The 19512-nt window shown below is 33.7% G+C and overlaps 1 protein-coding gene across 7 annotated transcripts in view; it reads right to left on the bottom strand.

Moving 5' to 3' along the window:
• The window catches only part of ADK (adenosine kinase), a 506491-nt gene that overhangs the window by 127827 nt on the left and 359152 nt on the right, over positions 1–19512 (bottom strand). For all 7 annotated transcript variants that reach the window (XM_057530669.1, XM_057530671.1, XM_007166572.3 and 4 more), the window contains one exon: positions 13723–13893. In XM_057530669.1, the coding sequence (XP_057386652.1) occupies positions 13723–13893 (171 nt within the window). The remainder of the gene's footprint in view (positions 1–13722; positions 13894–19512) is intronic.

Genomic DNA, 19512 nt, shown 5'->3' on the forward strand with positions numbered 1-19512 from the left:
TAGTCTTAATTCAGTTTAATTCTTGCAGCAACCAAGTTTGTGAAATAAGGCTAGAATCGGACACTTCTAATGAATTCTATTTGATGGCAGTGCCTTAAGAATAGTTAATATCCAAACATTAAAATAACCCCATTAGAAAAAAAATTCACATATACTGCTGTTGGGAATGAAAATATTCACATATACTGCTGTTGTATCTTTCGTGGAGAGGAATTTGGCAGTATCTAACAAAACTACACATGCACTTATTCTGTGACCCAACAATCCCACCTCTAGGAAGTTACTCTGAAGAAATACCTCTAACAACATAAAAACATGCATGCACAAGATTATTTATTGAAAGATTGTTTTTAACTGCAAAATACTGTAAAGAACCTACATGTCCATAACAAGAGGGTGATTGAATAAACTATAGTACATTCACATAGTTGGGTAAATACAACTATGAAAAAGATGAGAAAGATCTCTATGAGTTTTTATGGAATGACTTCTAAGATATATTTAAGCAAAATCAACAAACAAACATTTCTAAGATATATTTAAGCAAACAAACAAAAAACCCAAAAAACAAAAACAAAAAACTAAGTGCAAAGAGAACCTACAGTGTGCTATATTTCATGTAACAAAGAAGGAGATATGAAAAAATATACATTCTGCTGGTTATCTGTGCTAAGAGAAATATAGGAATGTGAGTCAGATTATCTACAGGGTAGGTGGGAAGAAACAAAGGAAGAAAGAAGCAGAGAGAGAAGAGGTCCTGGGACACTTCTGAGGAAATTTTTTGGTATAGTTCTTATGTTTAGAACCATGTAAATGTGTCGCATGCTTAAAAAAAAAACTGTACACAAATACTGAATTCTAGTTCATAAATATGTTTTTCTCAGCAAGTATTAGTTATCTATTCTTGCATGACAAATTACTCCAAAACTTGGTGAGTTAAAACAACAAACACGTTATCTCATAGTTTCTACACATCAGGAATCTAGGCATGGTTTTGCTAGGTGCCTCTTAATCAAGGTGTTTCACAAGGCTGCTAACAAAGTATAGGCCAGGGCTGCAGTCATCTTATGTTTGATTAAGGGAACATTTGCTTCCAAGTTCATTTATGCTCATTCATGTAACTCTCAGGTCCTCATTGGCTACTGATTTGGGGACATCAGTTCTTGACATATGAGTCTCTCTTTAGGGCAACTCAAAGCATGGCAGCTTGCCTTCCCAAGAGTGAAGGCTCCAGGGACTTCCCTGGTGGTCCAGTGGTTAAGACTTCACCTTCCAATGCAAGGGGGGCGGGTTTGATCCCTGGTCAGGGAGCTAAGATCCCACATGCCTCGGGGCCAAAAAACCAAAACATAAAACAGAATCAATATTGTAACAAATTCAATAAACACTTTAAAAATGGTCCACCATCAAAAAAATCTTAAAAAAAAATAAGAATGGGGGCTCCAAGAGAAAGTGAGCAAGAGAGGGAAAATGAGACAGAAGTCATAGAACTTTTGTAATCCAGTTTTGGAAATGACATGTCATCACTTTTGCCACATTCTATTTGTTGTAAGTTACTAGCTCCAGCCCCACAGTCAAAAAGAGAGGACTACATGAGATCATAAATACCAGTAGAAAGGGATCAAAGGGGAATATTTTATAGGATGTCTATCATAGTCCGTCTTCTAGCCCCTAATTCATGTCCCTCCTGCATACAAAATACACTCACCTTCTCCTAAGGGTGGTTTTGCAATTCTGAAACTATAGGTATTTTAGATTTGAGCAAATGAGTCATTAAATTGCAGATAATGAAAGCCAGGTCTTACTGCCAAGGAAAGGAAATATGAATAAGGAAAGAAGGAAGTTTAGATTTAACCTTGTGATGCTGGATCGCAATCTGAGTTTTCCTTTCAGCCTCATGATTTTTAATACAAATATAGCCAGGTAGGTAGGTAGGTAGACAGACAAATATAAAAGTGTGTACACACACACACACACACACACACACACACACACACACACACACACACACATATATTTCTTAGGTCTGTTTGCTTAGAGGGCCCAGAAGATACCCAGTAGCACTGAGCACACCTAGTTCCCAGCTCTTGGTTTCTAAGTACAATTTCTAATAAACCAGTCTTCAAGGAACCAGAACTCTACGAAGAAACAGATGATTCCAGGGCTGAGACAGGCGAAAATACAAGATGAACTTGGAACAACTTGTGGTGCCAGAAAGTAAAGAAGTGCTAAAAAATTAATCAGGGCGTGTCAAAAGAACAGAGGAGCCAAGATGAGGGAGCTCCTAATGGCCAAAACTGAGATAAATGGAGAAACAATTAATGATTTTAAAAGGATTATAGCCCATAGAATAAATATCCATAAATTATACTGATATAAACAAATAACTTAATAAGTGGAGAGGGAGCATTTCTTCCTTACACAGAATTCCAATTAATAAATTTAAGAGGGACTTCCCTGGTGGTCTGGTGGTTAAGAATCTGTCTTGCAATGCAGGGGACGCCGGTTCGATCCCTGGTTGGGGAACTAAGATCCCACATGCTGCGGGGCAACTAAGCCCACACACCACAACTACTGAGCTCTGCGCCACAACTAAAGAGCCCACGTGCTACAACTACAGAGCCCACACACTCTGGAGCCCAAGCACCACAACTAGAGAGAAGCCTGTGCACTGCAACAAAGAGGCTGTGTGCTGCAACTAAGACCCAATGCAGCCAAAAAAAGAGAAAATCATAATAAAAAATAAATAAATATTTTAAAAAATGTAGAAGAAATGATGGGAATAGAAAAATCACCATTTGGTAAACACGCAGTAAGTGCTGGAGGCAGTAAGTGCTGGAGGCAAGAATTATCAATGAATGCTAAAAGTAGTGGGTGAAAGTACATTGAAAACACAAAATATGTACATAATCTCTTGTAAATATTTCCCAAGATAATTATTATTTAAATTAAAAGGGAAAAATGGTAACTTTAAAGTGCATACACTGGATCAACATCTTCTTAACCAAGTGATCAAAGTCAATATCATCAGTAATGAGACAAGCTGAAATCTTGATATAATGTATGAAAAAAGACAACAGCATTTTGAGGTATTCTTGTCAAAAAGAATTATGAAAAAATATCAGTTAATCCTACCTTGAAGGACCTTCCATACAATACAAAATAACTGGCCTGTACTTTTCAAAAGTGTAATAGTCATAAAAGACAAAGAAATACGAAGAAATTGCTCCAGATTAAAGAAACTAAGGAAACATGGTAAGTAAATGATAACTGAGATCCTGGATTGGATCTGGATCAGAAAAAGGAGGTTAGGAGTATTTCAAGTGTGGATATTTACATAACTATTTTAGAATCATCAAAGCTAGGAAATTACTGTTGATAAAGTACTATTAACTAATCTATAAAACCTATTTAAAATTTGCCAATTATCCTCCTAATGTCAAAGAAGAAAGGCACAGAAAAATTCAAGCTGAGTCAAAAAACGGATTTTCTAAATATAGTCCTGGGCTCCTTCTTCTGTCATATAAATTTAGTTTTTATTTACAAGCATAAGTCAATTTCATTATAATTTTAGTAATAAGAAAATTTTAAAATTCATTAAATAGAAAGTTTAAATATTAACTCATTACCTTTATATCATGGCATACTAGACAAATAATACTAAAATAGTCACAGATTTATAGTACAGTATCTAAAACATTCAAATAAAAAGAGTAATTGAAATACTGAATAACATAGAAAGACATCAGCATAAAATATGATTATCTCCATAGCAATTCAAACCATTTCAAATTACAGGGTTTTTTTTTTTTTTAAGCCAATGATGAGTTTGGGAATGATTTGAAAACCTTTCATCATTAGAGAGGCAGTGTAGCTTGGTAAGGGGAGGGAGATGAAGGGAGTAAGAAAGGAAGGGTATGTTGGTGGGGACTGGAAGAGAAAAGGAGAGAGTTAAGTAGAAAGGAAGGAAGAGACACACAAAGCTTATAGTTAAATAGCCTTTGGCTCTTTCCAAATCCTTCCCACAGCACATCTTTACAACATGCCACTGACATTAGAAGACTCCCTTGTGCTACAGTGAATCTCATTTTTTTTTTTTCCAGGTGAGTAAAATATATCAGAAACACCCAAAGGAGAAAGTTGAATCCAGGAGCTAAGCAGCAATCTTACAATGCCACAGCCCTATCTTAATTGAAATTTCATTATCCTTAGCAGAAAATACATCAGAATTTTATATGAGCACCATAAGTTTTAATTTTTTTGAAGGGGTTACGTATCTTCTCTGAAACATCATTTCCCACTTTCCTGGATTGATCTTATAACAACCTTAGATTTTTATCTGTATCATAGGCTCCTCTCACTTTGTTTGCTTATAGTAAAGAGAGAGGAATGGAAAGATCTATAAGAAGAGTCTCAGGAAGGTGACTTCCATCTTTCCTTGGAAGAAACTAGGCACTTTTGTATAATTACAAGGGTAGAAATTACCATTTTAGGTATAGCCCTATTCCCCACATTCATGTTGGAAACACCTTGATATGAGGAAAGAAAAGACCATCTCTTCTCCCGTCAGAATACGGATCTGGTGACAGCCTGCCTCTGTGAAAATGTTTGGAAATCATGTATCCTAAGGAATTAGATTTAACAAAAAGATGTAACAATTCAAAAAGGAATTCCCTGAGGATAAAATGTACAGACTTAGAAAGAAAGGAAGTTTTTCCCATAATTAAAAATAATACCTTTATAAAGAACAGTAAGTCTCCTAACCAAAGAGAGACTATCTGGATGAAGATGTATGCATTCATAGCACTTATTATATTTGGTGCACATAATTTAAAGATTTACACAGATTTTCATAGTGAAACAGCAAATGACATCTTTCTATAGACGCTGACAGACTACTTCAGATAAGACAGAGTTTACCAAAGGTTATTTACAATTAAAGCACTATTGCTGTTTTCCAATTATTAATTTTTATATTGTTATTTTAAAAAGAATCAATGGCTATTAGAAAGATTAAGGATTTAACAGTGTAAACAATAAATATCAATAAATGTCCCCCTCCTCTCCCAGCAAACTATGTAAAAGAAGAAAAAGTTAACCTAATTCATCTGCTTTAGTAAAAAGATGATCAGGGTTTACTTATAAGGAGACACAGCCATTACTCAGGTTTAGAAAACATGGATTCAAGTAATTAAAGCCAATTATACATTTCTTTCAGAATGTCCCAATGCATCATGTAGCATTCCTGTTTTTGGCTATACATCACTATCCTAATATGATTTAAGAGCTACTCAGCCACAACAGAAACAACAACAAAAAAACTGCAGAATTTTGTATATTGCTTTGTAATTCATTCATTGATAAGGGATATTTTTTTTAAAAGTTAAATCATCACTTAGGAAAGAGACAGTAATTTCAATTTTCCTAGTCTGCACTAGAGGTTTTTAACATACTGAATCCTCTGTAGGATCAATAGGTTTAAAATGGATTTCCCTGAAAGAAAATGTACAGTGTGGGAATAATGCCAGCAGAAGGATGGATGAAACAGAGTAACACATAATCTTTATAAACAGAAATCATCTGTGAGATTCAAAACACTAGGTCTATGTGGGAGAGTTTTATCTAAAATGCAGCATTCTTAATATGTATGAAATAATTAAACTGAATTCTGCCCAATTTTCAAGCTGTATTTTACTGTTTAAACTCTATCTTAAAGCGCATTGTACGGGTAATGTGACGTTTCACTGTGGAATTAAGTGGTAACTCTTGACAAAGCAGTTATTATCATGAGATAATTGACCTTGTTTGAGAGTTAAGTATCCTGAAGCAAAGTTGAATGTACTTAATCCTGGCAGGTTAATTATCTAGTCATTATGGAGCCTTGAAAAGTATTACTTTTAAGAACCATTTGCAAGGTGACACTATTCAAAAAAAGTTCTTAATTTAATAAAAATGAAAAACAAGAATAATCAAGTTCTTTAGTCATGTACTGCTAGATTATGACTACAAAGCAGACTGCATTAGCAGGCATCAATGAATATAATTACCTGCATGTAGAATGTCCTTTTTTAAGCTGAGTCTAGGTAACAAATGGTTGTCTAGGTAACAAATGGTTGTCGCAGAAGGGAAATGCTTTAAACTTTGAAGATGTCAGAAACAAATTAAAAATACAATGTAACATTTAAATAATTTATATATTATGGTAGTTTCAAAACTACCTTAACAAGGACAACCAATAAATTCAGATGTGTAGTTTAAAAGTATAAAATGCAATTTACCAGGTTACCAAGAATTTTTAATTGAGCCAACATAAAAATTTATTGCTATGCATTTCTGAATCTCAGTTAAAAGTAAGTCACACAAATCAAAATCAGAATGAGATGCTATATTACACCCCTTAGGATGGTTATTGCCAAAAAAATGGAAAATAGCAAGTGTTATTTAGCAAGGATGTAGAGAAATAGGAACCCTTGTGCATTGCTGGTGGGAACTGTAAAATGGTGCAGCTGCTGTGGAAAACAATTTGGTGGTTCCTCAAAAAGTTAAAAAGAGGATTATTACCATATGATCCAGCAATTCCACTTCTACATACCCAAAAAACCTGAAAGCAGGGACTTGAACAGATACTTGTATACCAGCAGCAGCAGCATTATTAACAAAAGTCAAAGGTAAAAATAAACTGAATATCCATCAATGGATGAATGGATAAACAAAGGGGAAACTCTGATACATGCTACAACATGGATGAACCTTGAAAACATTATCTTCAGTGAAATAAGCCAGACAGACAACTATTGTGTGATGCTACTTTTTGAGGTATGTAGAATAGGCAAATTCATAGAGAAATCCAGTAAAATAGTGGTTATCAGGCACTGGGGGAAAAGGGGAATTAGCAGTTATTGTTGAATGGGTACAAGGCTACTCTTTTGGAAAGATAAAAAAGTTCTGTGAATAGATAGTGGTGATGGTTGCACAACACTGTCAGTGTACTTAAAGCCGATGAATTATACACTCAAAAATAGTAAATTTTGTTCTGTATTTTTTACCATGATAAAAGAAAGAAAAAAAGTAAATCACATCAGTTAATAATTTATACTTTGTTTTTATCATATTAATGGAGTATCGGTATTCCTGTGAATACTTCTATTTTGTTTCAGAATGAGCTCAACCAAATATTTTCAGACATTCCTTAGAGAAGAATACCCTTTTCCCTGGGCAAATCAAACAGAGAAAAGAAACAGTAGGGGTGAAAGAAGAGGAAAAAAAATCTAGCTTGTAAGGCATTACAGTTGAGCCTGTTAACAATGAAAAGAATAACTATCTAAAATTAATGTTTGGGATTATATTATTCTAGATTTCAGAACAAGGACTTGCTGATTTATAGTAAAATTGGTCAGTGTTACTATTAGAACATCTGAGAAAAATGAATCCATGGTTTTTGTAAAAAACATTTTTAGGCTCTAAGAAAAAATTTAAAAGATCTTCTAGTATTTCTACACAAATCTTTCATTTTACATATGAGGAAATGGAAGGAACAGTAGTTAGCTAATAAATCAGCAAATTGATTAAATTTAAAAAAATTTAGTTTAAAAAGTCTATAAACATTTTATTAATATATAATGATATATCATTTGCTAATATTTAAAGTAGGGTCAAGACTTTTAATGTGTGTATGCTGACTGATATTCTAGAGCCTTTCTTATAGAATCAGATCCATAATTCATGGTTTATGAATTTCACTTTTAGTTTCTTTAAAGGAGAGTCAAAACTTGAAGACTTCTATGGAGTACTCCTGAGTGCAGATATTTAGTTTCTTCTTCCTTTAATCTTTAAAACTTTTCATGCCCACACCTAATTCAAGAACAACTTTTTAAAGCAATTTGTCTTTACTGAGTTTTGTACCCAAACTTAATTCATTAAACGAATTCTCATTCTATTTGCACTCTATTCTATTTTATCAGATTATATAATCATTAAAAGCAAATTTGTAGGAAGAGAAGTTGGTCTATCAGAGAACAGCCTAATAGCGTAATAGTTTTTCCTTACTCACTTGGCACTACTTATTATGTTTTATCAAGGGAATGGAGAGTGCATGTTATTCAAGCAAGTTAGTTAAGTGAAAACTTAAGAGAGGAATAATATCAATACTGCTAAGAACACCTTCAACACTACCTAACAAAAACTGAGCACAGTTGACCTTTGCACAACACCAGTTTGAACTGCACGTGTCCACTTATATGCAGATTTTTTTCAACAGTAAATACTACAGAACTACAGGATCTGCCGTTGGTTGGAACTTCAGGTGCAGTGGAACCATGAGTACAGGGAGCCGACTATAAATTATATGCAGAATTTTTATTGCCTTTAGAGGTGGCAACCCAACCCCCTGTGGTTTTCACAGGTCAACAGTACTTTCTATGGACCACCTCATGAGGGAAGTCCCTCGTGTCTTCATTTAACATTGGTTCTTTAGAGCTTTTTATATGAACAACTCTAATTTTCCCCATTTTTAAACTTATGTAAATGGAATCACACAGTACGTATTCTTTCAAAAAAGCTTTATAAGGTATAATTCACATATAATGATCTGCACAAATTAAAGTATCTACTTAGATAAGTTTTGACACATGCATAAAGTCCTGAAACTACAATCACAATCATGATAAGGAACACATTCATTATGTCCAAAAGTTTTGTTACGTCCATTTGTGATCACTGCCTCACAGCACAACTCCTTCCCAGGCAACCATGAATCTGCTCTCTGTCACTACAATTTGAATTCTCTAGAATTTAATTTAAATGGAGTTACACAGAATGTACTTTTTGTCTGGCAGCTCATCTTTCACTCAGTATAAATATTCTGACATACATCCATGTTGGTGCATGTATAAATACTTCATTTCTTTTCTAGACTAGTATTCTAGCATATGGATATACCACAGTTTGCTTATCCCGTCACCAGTTGATGGACACTGAGTTGCTTCTAGACTTTGGATTTTACAAATAAAAATTCCTACAAGCATTTGTATATGTGTTTATGTGTATATATACTTTCATTTCTCTTGTGGGGGGACAGCTAGATCATATGGTGGGTTATATATAACTTTGTAAGAAACTGGAAAACTATTTTTCAAAGTAGTTGTACCATTTTGCATTCTCACCAGCAGTGTATGACAGTTCTAGCAGCTCGTGCAAATATCTCATATGGTCATACTTTTTAATGTTGGACACTTGAATAGTTGTTGCATGTTGTATGGGCTGAAGTTTTGCTTTTTTGGATATGGATATTCAATTGCCATAGCATAATTTGTTAAAAAGACTATTATTTACAGAACTGCTACTGAAATTTTGCTAAAGAATCAATAGTTGGTCTATTTCTGTACTATCTCCTCTGTTCCATGGATCTATTTGCCTGTCTTTAGGCCAGTGCCACACTGTATTGACTACTGTAGCTTTATAAGTCCTGACACCATGTAGTGTAGGCCCTCTGATTTTTTTTTTCAAAGTTGGTTTGACTATTTTAGTCCAGTGTTTTTCCATATTAATTTTAGAATACGATTGTTGACTTCTAGAAAATGAACAAACAAAAAACCTGTTGGGATTTTAAATTAAATTATGTTGAATCCAAAGACCAATTTGAGACCTGACATCTTCACAATAGAGTTAAAATCCATGCACATGCCCTCTCTCTCCATTTACTTAGTTCTTTAATTTTTCTCAACAATGTTTTGTAGTGTTCAGTATACAGGTTTTGTATATATTTTATTAGATTTATCCCAAAGTACGTTATATCTTTTTATAGTAATGGAAATAGTAATTTTAAATTTCAATGTCTGCGTGTTTGCTGCTACTATATAGAAATGCAACTGGTTTTTGTGTGTTTATCTTGTATCCCACAACCTTGCTAAACTCATTTTTATTTGTAATAGCTCTTTGTAGATTTCAAAGGATTTTTCTACAAGATGATCATGGTGTTTAGTAACAGACAGTTTTTCTTCTTCCTTTCTAATCTCGATGATTTTCATACCTTATTAGCACGGGCTAGAACCTCCAGTACAATGCTGAATAAAAGTGGAAAGAATGAACATCCTTGCTTTGTCCCTGATCTTAGAGGAAAGTATTCAGTTTTTAATCATTAAGTATGATATTAGCTGTACATTTTTTGTGGATGTCCTGTATTGGGTTGAAGAAGTTCCATTCTATTCTTAGTACTCTGAGGGCTTTTTATCAGGAATGGATGTTGGATTCTGACATAGGTTTTTTTCTGTGTCTATTAAGATGGTGATGTTTTTTATTTTTACAAAGGTGAATTACATTGATTGGTAAACCAACCCTACAGTCTTGGTCATGATGAATTATCCTATTATTGGATTGAATTTGCTAAAATCAGGGGGGGTGGAGAATGTCAAAATCCAACATCCATTCCAGATAAAAAGCCCTCAGATTACTAAGAATAGAAGGGAATTTCTTTAACCCAATACAGGGCACTGTATGCATATTGGGATAATATTGTTCAGAGGGACAAAAGGAGCCTCACTCTAGACTAATTTTGCCCCAGTGGTGTTCTAAGTACTCTGAAGCTCATGAATTATGAGGTTCTCTACTCTAGCTAGTAGAATAAGAATGGTTACAGGCTATCTTCTCAGGTGGTTCTTTTCTCAGCCTTCATTAGTTTCCTCACAGCTGATCAGTACTCAGCTGAAAGACTTGGGTGGGACTCTGCAAATCTCCTGTGTTCTCTCTCTATGCAGCTCTTTCCTTTCGGGTACTATGAAGTGCAAACTCCAGCTGGCTAGCTGTTAGATTTCCTGAACTTCCAGCTCCATCTCTTCAATTCAAAGAGACTGCCAAGCTCTACGTGGGTTCTCCTCTGTGCAATGGCCTAGAAATTCTCTTCAAGTGGTAAGTTGGGTTAATCATAGGGCTCATTTCATTTATTTCTTGTCTCATAAGGATCACTGTCCTTCATTATCTGTGAAGAGATAGCCTTGGTGGACAAGTTCTTTTTTTTTAAAATATACTTTCTGAGGTTATCAGAAAAGCTTTAAAACATCATTAGTAGTACACAATCCTATGAAAAGGAAAGTGGCACTAGGTAGAAAATAAGAGCCAAGTGCGTTTGGTTTTAGCTAAGTGCTGACATTTTGAGAATTTATATTAAGCACAGTAGATTTGTTTTTTTTTGTTTGTTTGTTTGTTTTTTTTCTTTTGAGGGAGAAAGAGGGGGAGAAGGACAAAGCAATCCTGTGTGTATTCCCTGAGAAATATATTTCACACTTTATTGCAATTTAGAAAAGAAATGTCCCTTGTTTTCCTAGAGAACCAAAGATAGTTTATTATTACTATTCAAGGAGAACAATGAAATATGAGATTAAAGAGATAAAGCTCATAATAACATATTTGCTTTTTTATAATCAAATATGGTATCATTTTTATTTATCCTCATTAAATTTCATCACTTAACTGGTATTTCCAAATCTACTAAAATTGCTGAAAGTCTCATTTTGACATTCAACTTACTTGGTATCTATTAACGTGTTGCATTATTTACATTCTGTGCGTTTGCATTATCTACAAATACAGCTTTATCTGAATCACTGATAGTTTACTTGAGCAAACACTGAAGCATATCACTAGAAATCTATTAATTTATCGGAGGACTTTTTGAGACTGGTTCAGTAAACTATCAAATATATCTAATTGCCCTGTATCCAATATTTATTATTCTATAATCCATATTACAACAAATCATCTCAAATATACTATATATCTACTGTTTATTGGTCTGCTATAATAGGTACTACATATCTGTTGAATTCATATGAATAGCAATCATACAAAAAAAGTAAAAAGTTATCCTGACATGACTTGTAGCCATGTAGTAGCTTGTAATTTTACTACTTCCTCTTCTAGGTAGGGAAAAATAATTTCTTTAATAATCTATACAGTACTAAGTTCTAGCCAAACTTTAACTTTACCAATCTGTAGAATCAACCAATTTTTTAAATTGTGGTAAAATATACATAAAGTAAAATTTTACCACTTTAACAATTTTAAGTGTTAAATTCACTGACATTAAATATATTCACAATGTTGTGCAATCATCACCACTATCCATTTCCAGAACTTTCTTTCATCCCAAATAGAAGCTTTGTACTCATTAAATAACTCCCAACTCCCCTTTCCCCCCAGTGCCTAGTAACCACTATTCTGCTGTCCTTCTTTATGAGTTTTTCTATTCCAGATTCTTCATTTCAGAGGAATCCTTATAGGAAAACCCAATAGGTGTCTGCTTGTATCTGCCTTATTTCACTTAACATAATGTTTTCAAGATTCATTCATATTGTACCATGTATCAGAATTCATTCCTTTTAAAGGCTGAATAATATTCCATTGTATGTATATACCAGATTTTATTTTTCTATTCATCTGTTGAAGAACATTTGGTTTGTTTCCAACTTGTGGCTATTGTGAATAATGCTGCTAAACATTGGTGTAAAAGCATTTGAATCCCTGCTTTGAAGGTTTTTTGGTTATACCTAGAAGTGGAATTGCTGGATCATATGGTAATAATTCTCTTTTTAACTTTTTGAATAACTACCAAATTGTTTTCCACAGCAGCTGCACCGTTTTACATTCCCACCAGCTATGCACAAGAGTTCCCATTTCTCCACATCCTTGCCAGTACTTGTTATTTTCCATTTTTTTATTTTGAAAACAGCCACCCTACTGGGTGTCAAGTAATATCTTACTTTGGTTTCATAAGCATTTCTCTAATGATTACTGATGGTGAGCATCTTTTCACATGCTTATTGGCCCTTTGTATTGATATATCTTCTTTGAAGAAATATTTATTTAAGTCCTTTGACCATTTTTAGATTAGGTTGTTTTCTTCTTGTTGAGATATATTTGAGTTGTTAAGATATATATTCTGGATAATAATCCCTGAACCGATAGATATTATTTGCAAATATTTTCTACCATCCATGGGTTGTCTTTTCACTTTCCTGATAGTGTCCTTTGATGCACAAAAGTTTTTAATTTTGATGAAGTCCAATTACTTTTTCTGTTGACTGTACTTTTGGAGTTTTTTTAAACAATGAAGACCATTTTGATATCATCAGCATTTTCTGCAAACCTAATTATTCTTGGGCCTCTATTCTTTTCTATTCTTCAATGTCTCTGCCAAACTTTTAGCATTGTTCCCTGGTGCTATAAATGCTTTCCATCTTTTTTACATATGTTTTACAAATGTGAGCTCTTATTAAAGAGTTTTCTGTGTGCTCTCCAATGCTTTTTATTTTTGTTAAGGCTCTTCCTCATTTTCTTTTTAATTAAGGTCATTTGAGGTTGATGTTAAGGGCTAAGGATGAGGGCAAGGGTTGACTGATAAATGTGATGAAAATGTTTTTTATCTTGCTTGTGGTCACAGTCACATGACAGGTATGCATTTGCAAAAGCTCACAGAAACGTATAAGAAGAGTGAATTTTACTACATGTAAATTATAAACCTGAATAACCTAATCCTTTAAAAGACTAATTTTTTACTGTGTAAGAAATTAGTATATTCTGAAGGAAATACTAAAAATACTGAGTTAGAGTGGTCCAAACTGAGGCAGTTTTACTTAATTCTCAAATACACAGTTTTTATTTATATATTTCTAAACATATACACAAAGAGAAACCAAAACAAGTAGGTACTTTAAAAAAAAAATTACTCACCGTCTCATTTCCAAAGAGTATGTCAACATAAGGCATAACTTTCATCAATGATTCCTTGTAGAACTGACTAATAAATGGTGCAGACAGATTCAAAGTGAAAATTCTGTTGTTTTCAGAAGCATGGTGAGCCACTTTTAAAACTGACTCTGGGGAAACTGTGAGAAAAAAACCCTGGATAAAGAAAAAAAGGAAGGGAAATTAGAAATGCTATCTCCACAGAGTCACTCTCAGTGAGAATAAAAGAAACCTATACAAAATACAAAAGCCTATATAATGTAAACCTTAAAAATACAATTATAAAATGCAAGGCAGAAAATAGCATTTGATTAGGAGAAAAGTTTATCATACGAGTACTATATGCTTGATATATGCCATTACATTAGAGAATAAGACATTATTTCATATTAGATTTGTATGTTCAATACTGAAAGAATTCTAGGAATCTACATAAGAAAAAATATTTGAAAGGTCTCATTCAGGACAATAATTACTTTTAAATTAGAGAAATAGTAATGAAGGTAGATTAGATCCTTACAGCTTCTTACAAACAGTTTGGATTCTTATTGTCAGGAAAGCTACATTTTAAAATACTATTTAACTGTATCTTAAACATTAGTAAGTCTTTTAAAATATATATTTACGCTTTCTAGATGCAAGAAAGTATAAGCAAAGACATGGATGCTTATATAGAAATCTGGTTTGGATGATGTGCAAGGAAATGAAGGAGTACACAAAGGGCAAAAGAAGATAAAAGTTTGAAAGCCCAGCTGAGTTAAGAACACGAAGGGCCTTGAGTGGCAGTTCAGGAGTCTATTAGGTGGAGTGGGGATGAGTGAAGGGTAATGAAGTTTTCCTTGAAAGAAAGGAATAGCAAGCTTAATAGGAGAATTCAAGGGAAGGTTACTCTGGACAGCAACAGTCAATAAAAGCCTGCTTTTGGCTTTGTAAAAGGAAATGATACTGGGAGTATTACATACTGGACTTAGCAATTGTTTAAGATGTGGGATACAAAGGAGAAAAGAGTCAAAAGATTACTAAGATTTTGAATCTGGTTCTACTATTAATAGAAATAGAAAAATCCAGGAATTCCCTGGTGGTCCAGTGGTTAGGACTCTGCGCTTCCAATGCAGGGGGCACAGGTTTGATCCCTGGTCAGGGAACTAAGATGCCACATGCTGCATGGCACGGCCGAAAAACAAACAAACAAACAAAAAACCCAAAAAACAAAGGAAAAAAAATAGAAAAATACAGAACAAGACCTGGCTTAGATGTCAAAGAGAGTGTTTAGTTGTGGTCATATTACATTTGAGGTGTTAAGGGACTTCCAAATATATCAGAAAGCTGGACTCAGGAGAAAGGCCATGGAAGTAGGAGATGGTAAAAGAGGAGTTGTAATTACCAAGAAAGAGAACGTAGAAAAAGAAGAGGGCAAAGGACAGAATGGAGAAGAACCAAAATCAGGGGACAGAGGAAAGGAAAAAAGCAGAGTACAAGAGGAAGGTACACAAGAAGAACAGAAGCCATGAGAGAGAAACCCAACAAGGGAAACTTTAAGAAGATACTTAAAGGCACCGAAGCTATCAATGGGTAGAGAGGAAAGGACTGAGCCAAAATCACAGGATTTGATGGTTAGGAGAAAGCACTTAAGGTATGAGGGTAGAAACAGATAGTTGTTTAAAAAAAGAATGGTGAGAAAGTAAGGGTAAAGATAAATTATTTGGGGAGTTTTATCAGTGAATAATAATAGAATCATCTAAAATTCACTGAGCAATTCTTACAATCCAGGCACTATATTAAAAGCTCTATGTATATCAACTTAGTTATCATTTTTTCCTTACATAAACCTATGAGGTGGATACTGTTATTATTCTCTTTTTATTAATAAAGAAGGCAAGATAGGAAAGTTAAGAAAGGTTTCCCAGGTCCTACAGCTTATGTGTGATGGAGTTTGAATTCAAGTGACTCCACAGATAATTACCCTAGTTTTAGTAGATAACAGAGAAGAAAAGAGCAAAAAGATACTTTTAGTGGGAGAAGGGGAGTAGGAGAGTTGTTTTTAAGAACAGGGAAAGTTTGAGCATTTCTGCTCTTCAATGAAGGATCTACTGGAGAACCAGAAGAATGAAGAAGCAAGAGAGGGAGGATAATTAGAGCAAGGAACCAGAGGAAGTAGGGAAATGGGAACGAGAAGAGGAGAAGAGCTACCTTATGTTAGAAATAACCATCAAAGTGTAAAGGAAACTTCTTTTAAAAGTTACAAAAGAGCTATTGAAATACTCACTTATAACTGAGGGACTAACCACTTCTACCTTGCAAACTCAAAGAGTTTAAAGAGAAACAAGATTTTTTTTCTATTATTTTCAAACTTCAAAATGAATATTAAAAGAACACTAAAAAATTAATTTTCTGGCAGGAGTCATGTGTACTGGGATCCACCTTTGAAGGGTTTCTTGCCCTTATAAATTCTGAAATATTAAGAGAATTTTATACTATAATTGTCTCTTACTAAAGTATTGCTAATGAAATTCTAATAAAAACATTTTCCTATCACAGTAACATAAAATTTTCTCATCATTTAAAAATTCTAAACCATTAATTCTTTACCAATATTCAACTGTTCTAAAAGGAAACAAGTCTTAGTCTTAGGTAACATCATTTAATGTTTTCATCTTACTTTTTAAACCAAATACCATGTCACTTGCAAACTATGAGCATCCAAGCTGCTTTGCTATTTATGTCACTTGGAGAATTAAAATGAACAGTTTCTATAGCATCTTGTCTCCATAGTAATATGTATGTACTTGCTTTTTAGTCTTTCATTTAATGAGGAGAGTTTAAAGCTCCCCCCTCCCCCTATTTCTCCCCAAACTGTTTCAGCATGAAATAAAAACCTCCCAGAGCTAGCATTCTGCCAGCTGTGGATTAACCACAGACAGCCATAGAATGGTCTACATAAATAGTAACCTGGTCAAATAATTAGGCTTCTCACCAACTTCAGACTGAAAATTTGATCTGTGCTAAAATACATCTGATTGTAATTTAAGGTACAGAACAGTATGCCCCAGAGTCTAAATCTGGCCTCATTCCAAATGTGTGTATGTTGTATGTGTGTTTTACTTTAAAATGCAACATAAGAGGATTGTGATATGGACAGTAGAACTTCCATTTTCTTAATTTTACAAAGAATACACAAAAAAACATCAGCTTTTAATTGAGGCAAATTCACAATTTAAATTAATTCCATTTTTGAATGGTTTCTTGTTTTTCTTTAAGTAAATATTTAGTATTTAAACAATTTAGGATTTGTGTTCTCTTAGAGTGTAAAGACTTAAAATTGATGCCAACCATAATTTTTCTTTCTAGATTTATACCCTTTGCTAGGCCACACGTTCCAGACCATCATATCACCAAAACAACACTATTATAAAAAAATTTTTTTTTCAAGTAACAGGTTTGTAATAAAAACAGGCCAATAGTTTATAGACCTGTAGTTTAGAAAAATACTCTATATTATCAACAAAAATCTTGTAATTTTCAAAATAGGGATCTCAGTAGATACAAGAGTTAGCCCTTCTACTCTTTGGCCCTAGGACCAACGAAAAGCAAAGGAGAGTCTAACACTTAGAGAGTGGATAATATTAATCAGAATTGAGGGTGAAGTGAGACAATTTTATCCATTAAAATGGAAACTGAAACAGAAAAAAAAGGCAGGAGTAAGAGGAAAGGGGAAAGACCAAGACAGAGCCGAAGAACCATTTTTATCAGAGCCAGACTTAAAGCTTGGAAATCTCAAGTATGTAGATTTGTCATTCAGCCACTCTGAGGATTTCTCAGGGTAGTTTAAACATGGGGGAATGTAAGTAATTGAAATATTTAAAATACTAAAAGAAAAGAAAAGAAAAGAAACTGCTCATTTCAAATCACATCAAAAACAAAATACCCAGGAATAAACTTAACCAAGGAGGTAAAAGACCTACACTCTGAAAACTATAAAACACTGATGAAGGAAACTGAAGATAATACTAAAAAATGGAAAGATAGTCTGTGCTCATGGATTAGAATAATTAAAATCGTCAAAATGCCCATACTACCCAAAGCAATCTACAGATTCATTGCAATCTCTGTCAAACAACCCAAGGCACTTTCCACAGAACTAGAACAAATAATCCTAAAATTTATATGGAACTACAAAAGACCCCAAATTGCCAAAGCAATCTTGAGAAAGAAGAAGAGAGCAGGAGGAATCATGATCCCTGTCTTCAGACTATACTACAAAGCTACAGTCATCAACAGTATGGTACCAGCACAAAAACAGACACATAGATCAATGGAACAGCATAGAGGGCCCAGAAAGAAACCCACACACTTATGGTTAATTAACCTATGACAAAGGAGGCAAGAATATACAGTGGAGAAAAGACAGTCTCTTCAATGAGTGGTGCTGGGAAAACTGGACAGCTACATGTAAAAGAATGAAATTAGAACATACTCTAACACTGTATACAAAAATAAACTCAAAATAGATTAACCTAAATGTAAGACTGGATACCATAAAACTCCTAGAGAAAAACAAAGGCAGAATACTCTTTGACATAAATCACTGCAATATTTTTTGGGTTTGTCTCCTAAAGAAAAGGAAATAAAAGCAGAAGTAAACAAATGGGAATTAACTAAACTTAAAAGCTTTAATACAGCAAAGGAAACCATTGACAAAACAGAAAGACAACCTACTGAATGGAAGAAGTTTGCAAATGATATTACTGATAAGGGGTTAATATCCAAAATGTTATATAAAGAGCTCATACAGCTCAATATCAAAAAGATAAGCAATCCGATTTAAAAAATGGGCAGAAGATGTGAATACACATTTTTCTAATGAAGATATACAGACCTACAGGCACATGAAAAGATGCTCAATACTGCAAATTATTAGAGAAGTGCAAATCGAAACCACAGTGAGATATCACCTCACATCTGTCAATATGGCTATCATCAAAAAGTCTACAAATAACAAATATTGGCAAGGATGTGGAGGAAAGGAAGACTTGTATACTGTTGGTGGGAATGTAAATTAGTACAGCCACTATGGAAAACAGTATGGAGGTTCCTCAAAAAACTAAAAATACAATTACCATATGACCCTGCAATTCCAGAGCTGGATATATATCCAAAGAAAACAAAAACACTAATTCAAAAAGATAAATGCACCCCAATGTTCACAGCAGCATTATTTACAATAGCTAAGATATGAAAGCAACCTAAGTGTCCATCAACTGATGAATGGAAAAAGAAGATTACTCAGCCATAAAAAGGAATGAAATTCTGCCATTTGCAACAATGTGGACAGACCAAGTGAGAATTATACTTAGTGAAATAAGTCAGACAGAGAAAGACAAATATTCTATGTTATCACTTATATATGGAATCTAAAAAATAAAATGAATATAATAACAAAACAGAAACAGACTTGCAGATATAAAAACACAACAGTGATTACTGGTGGGGAAATGGAAGGGGGGAGGGGCAAGACAGGGATATGGGATTAAGAGATACAATCTACTATGTATAAAATATATAGGCAAGTACATATTGTACATCACAGGGAAATACTGCCATTGTTTTGTAGTAACTTTAAACAAAGTATAATCTATTAAAATATAGAATCACTATGTTGTACACCTGAAACTAATGTAATATTGTAAATCAACTATATTTCAGTTAAAAAAATAAAATACATAAAATATAAAAAAAAGAAACGTGGTAGTAACTTGATGATGAAGAAAGGTTGGT

This window comes from Balaenoptera acutorostrata, chromosome 16, assembly GCF_949987535.1.
Source record: "Balaenoptera acutorostrata chromosome 16, mBalAcu1.1, whole genome shotgun sequence".
In the NCBI taxonomy this organism is placed as follows: domain Eukaryota; kingdom Metazoa; phylum Chordata; class Mammalia; order Artiodactyla; family Balaenopteridae; genus Balaenoptera; species Balaenoptera acutorostrata.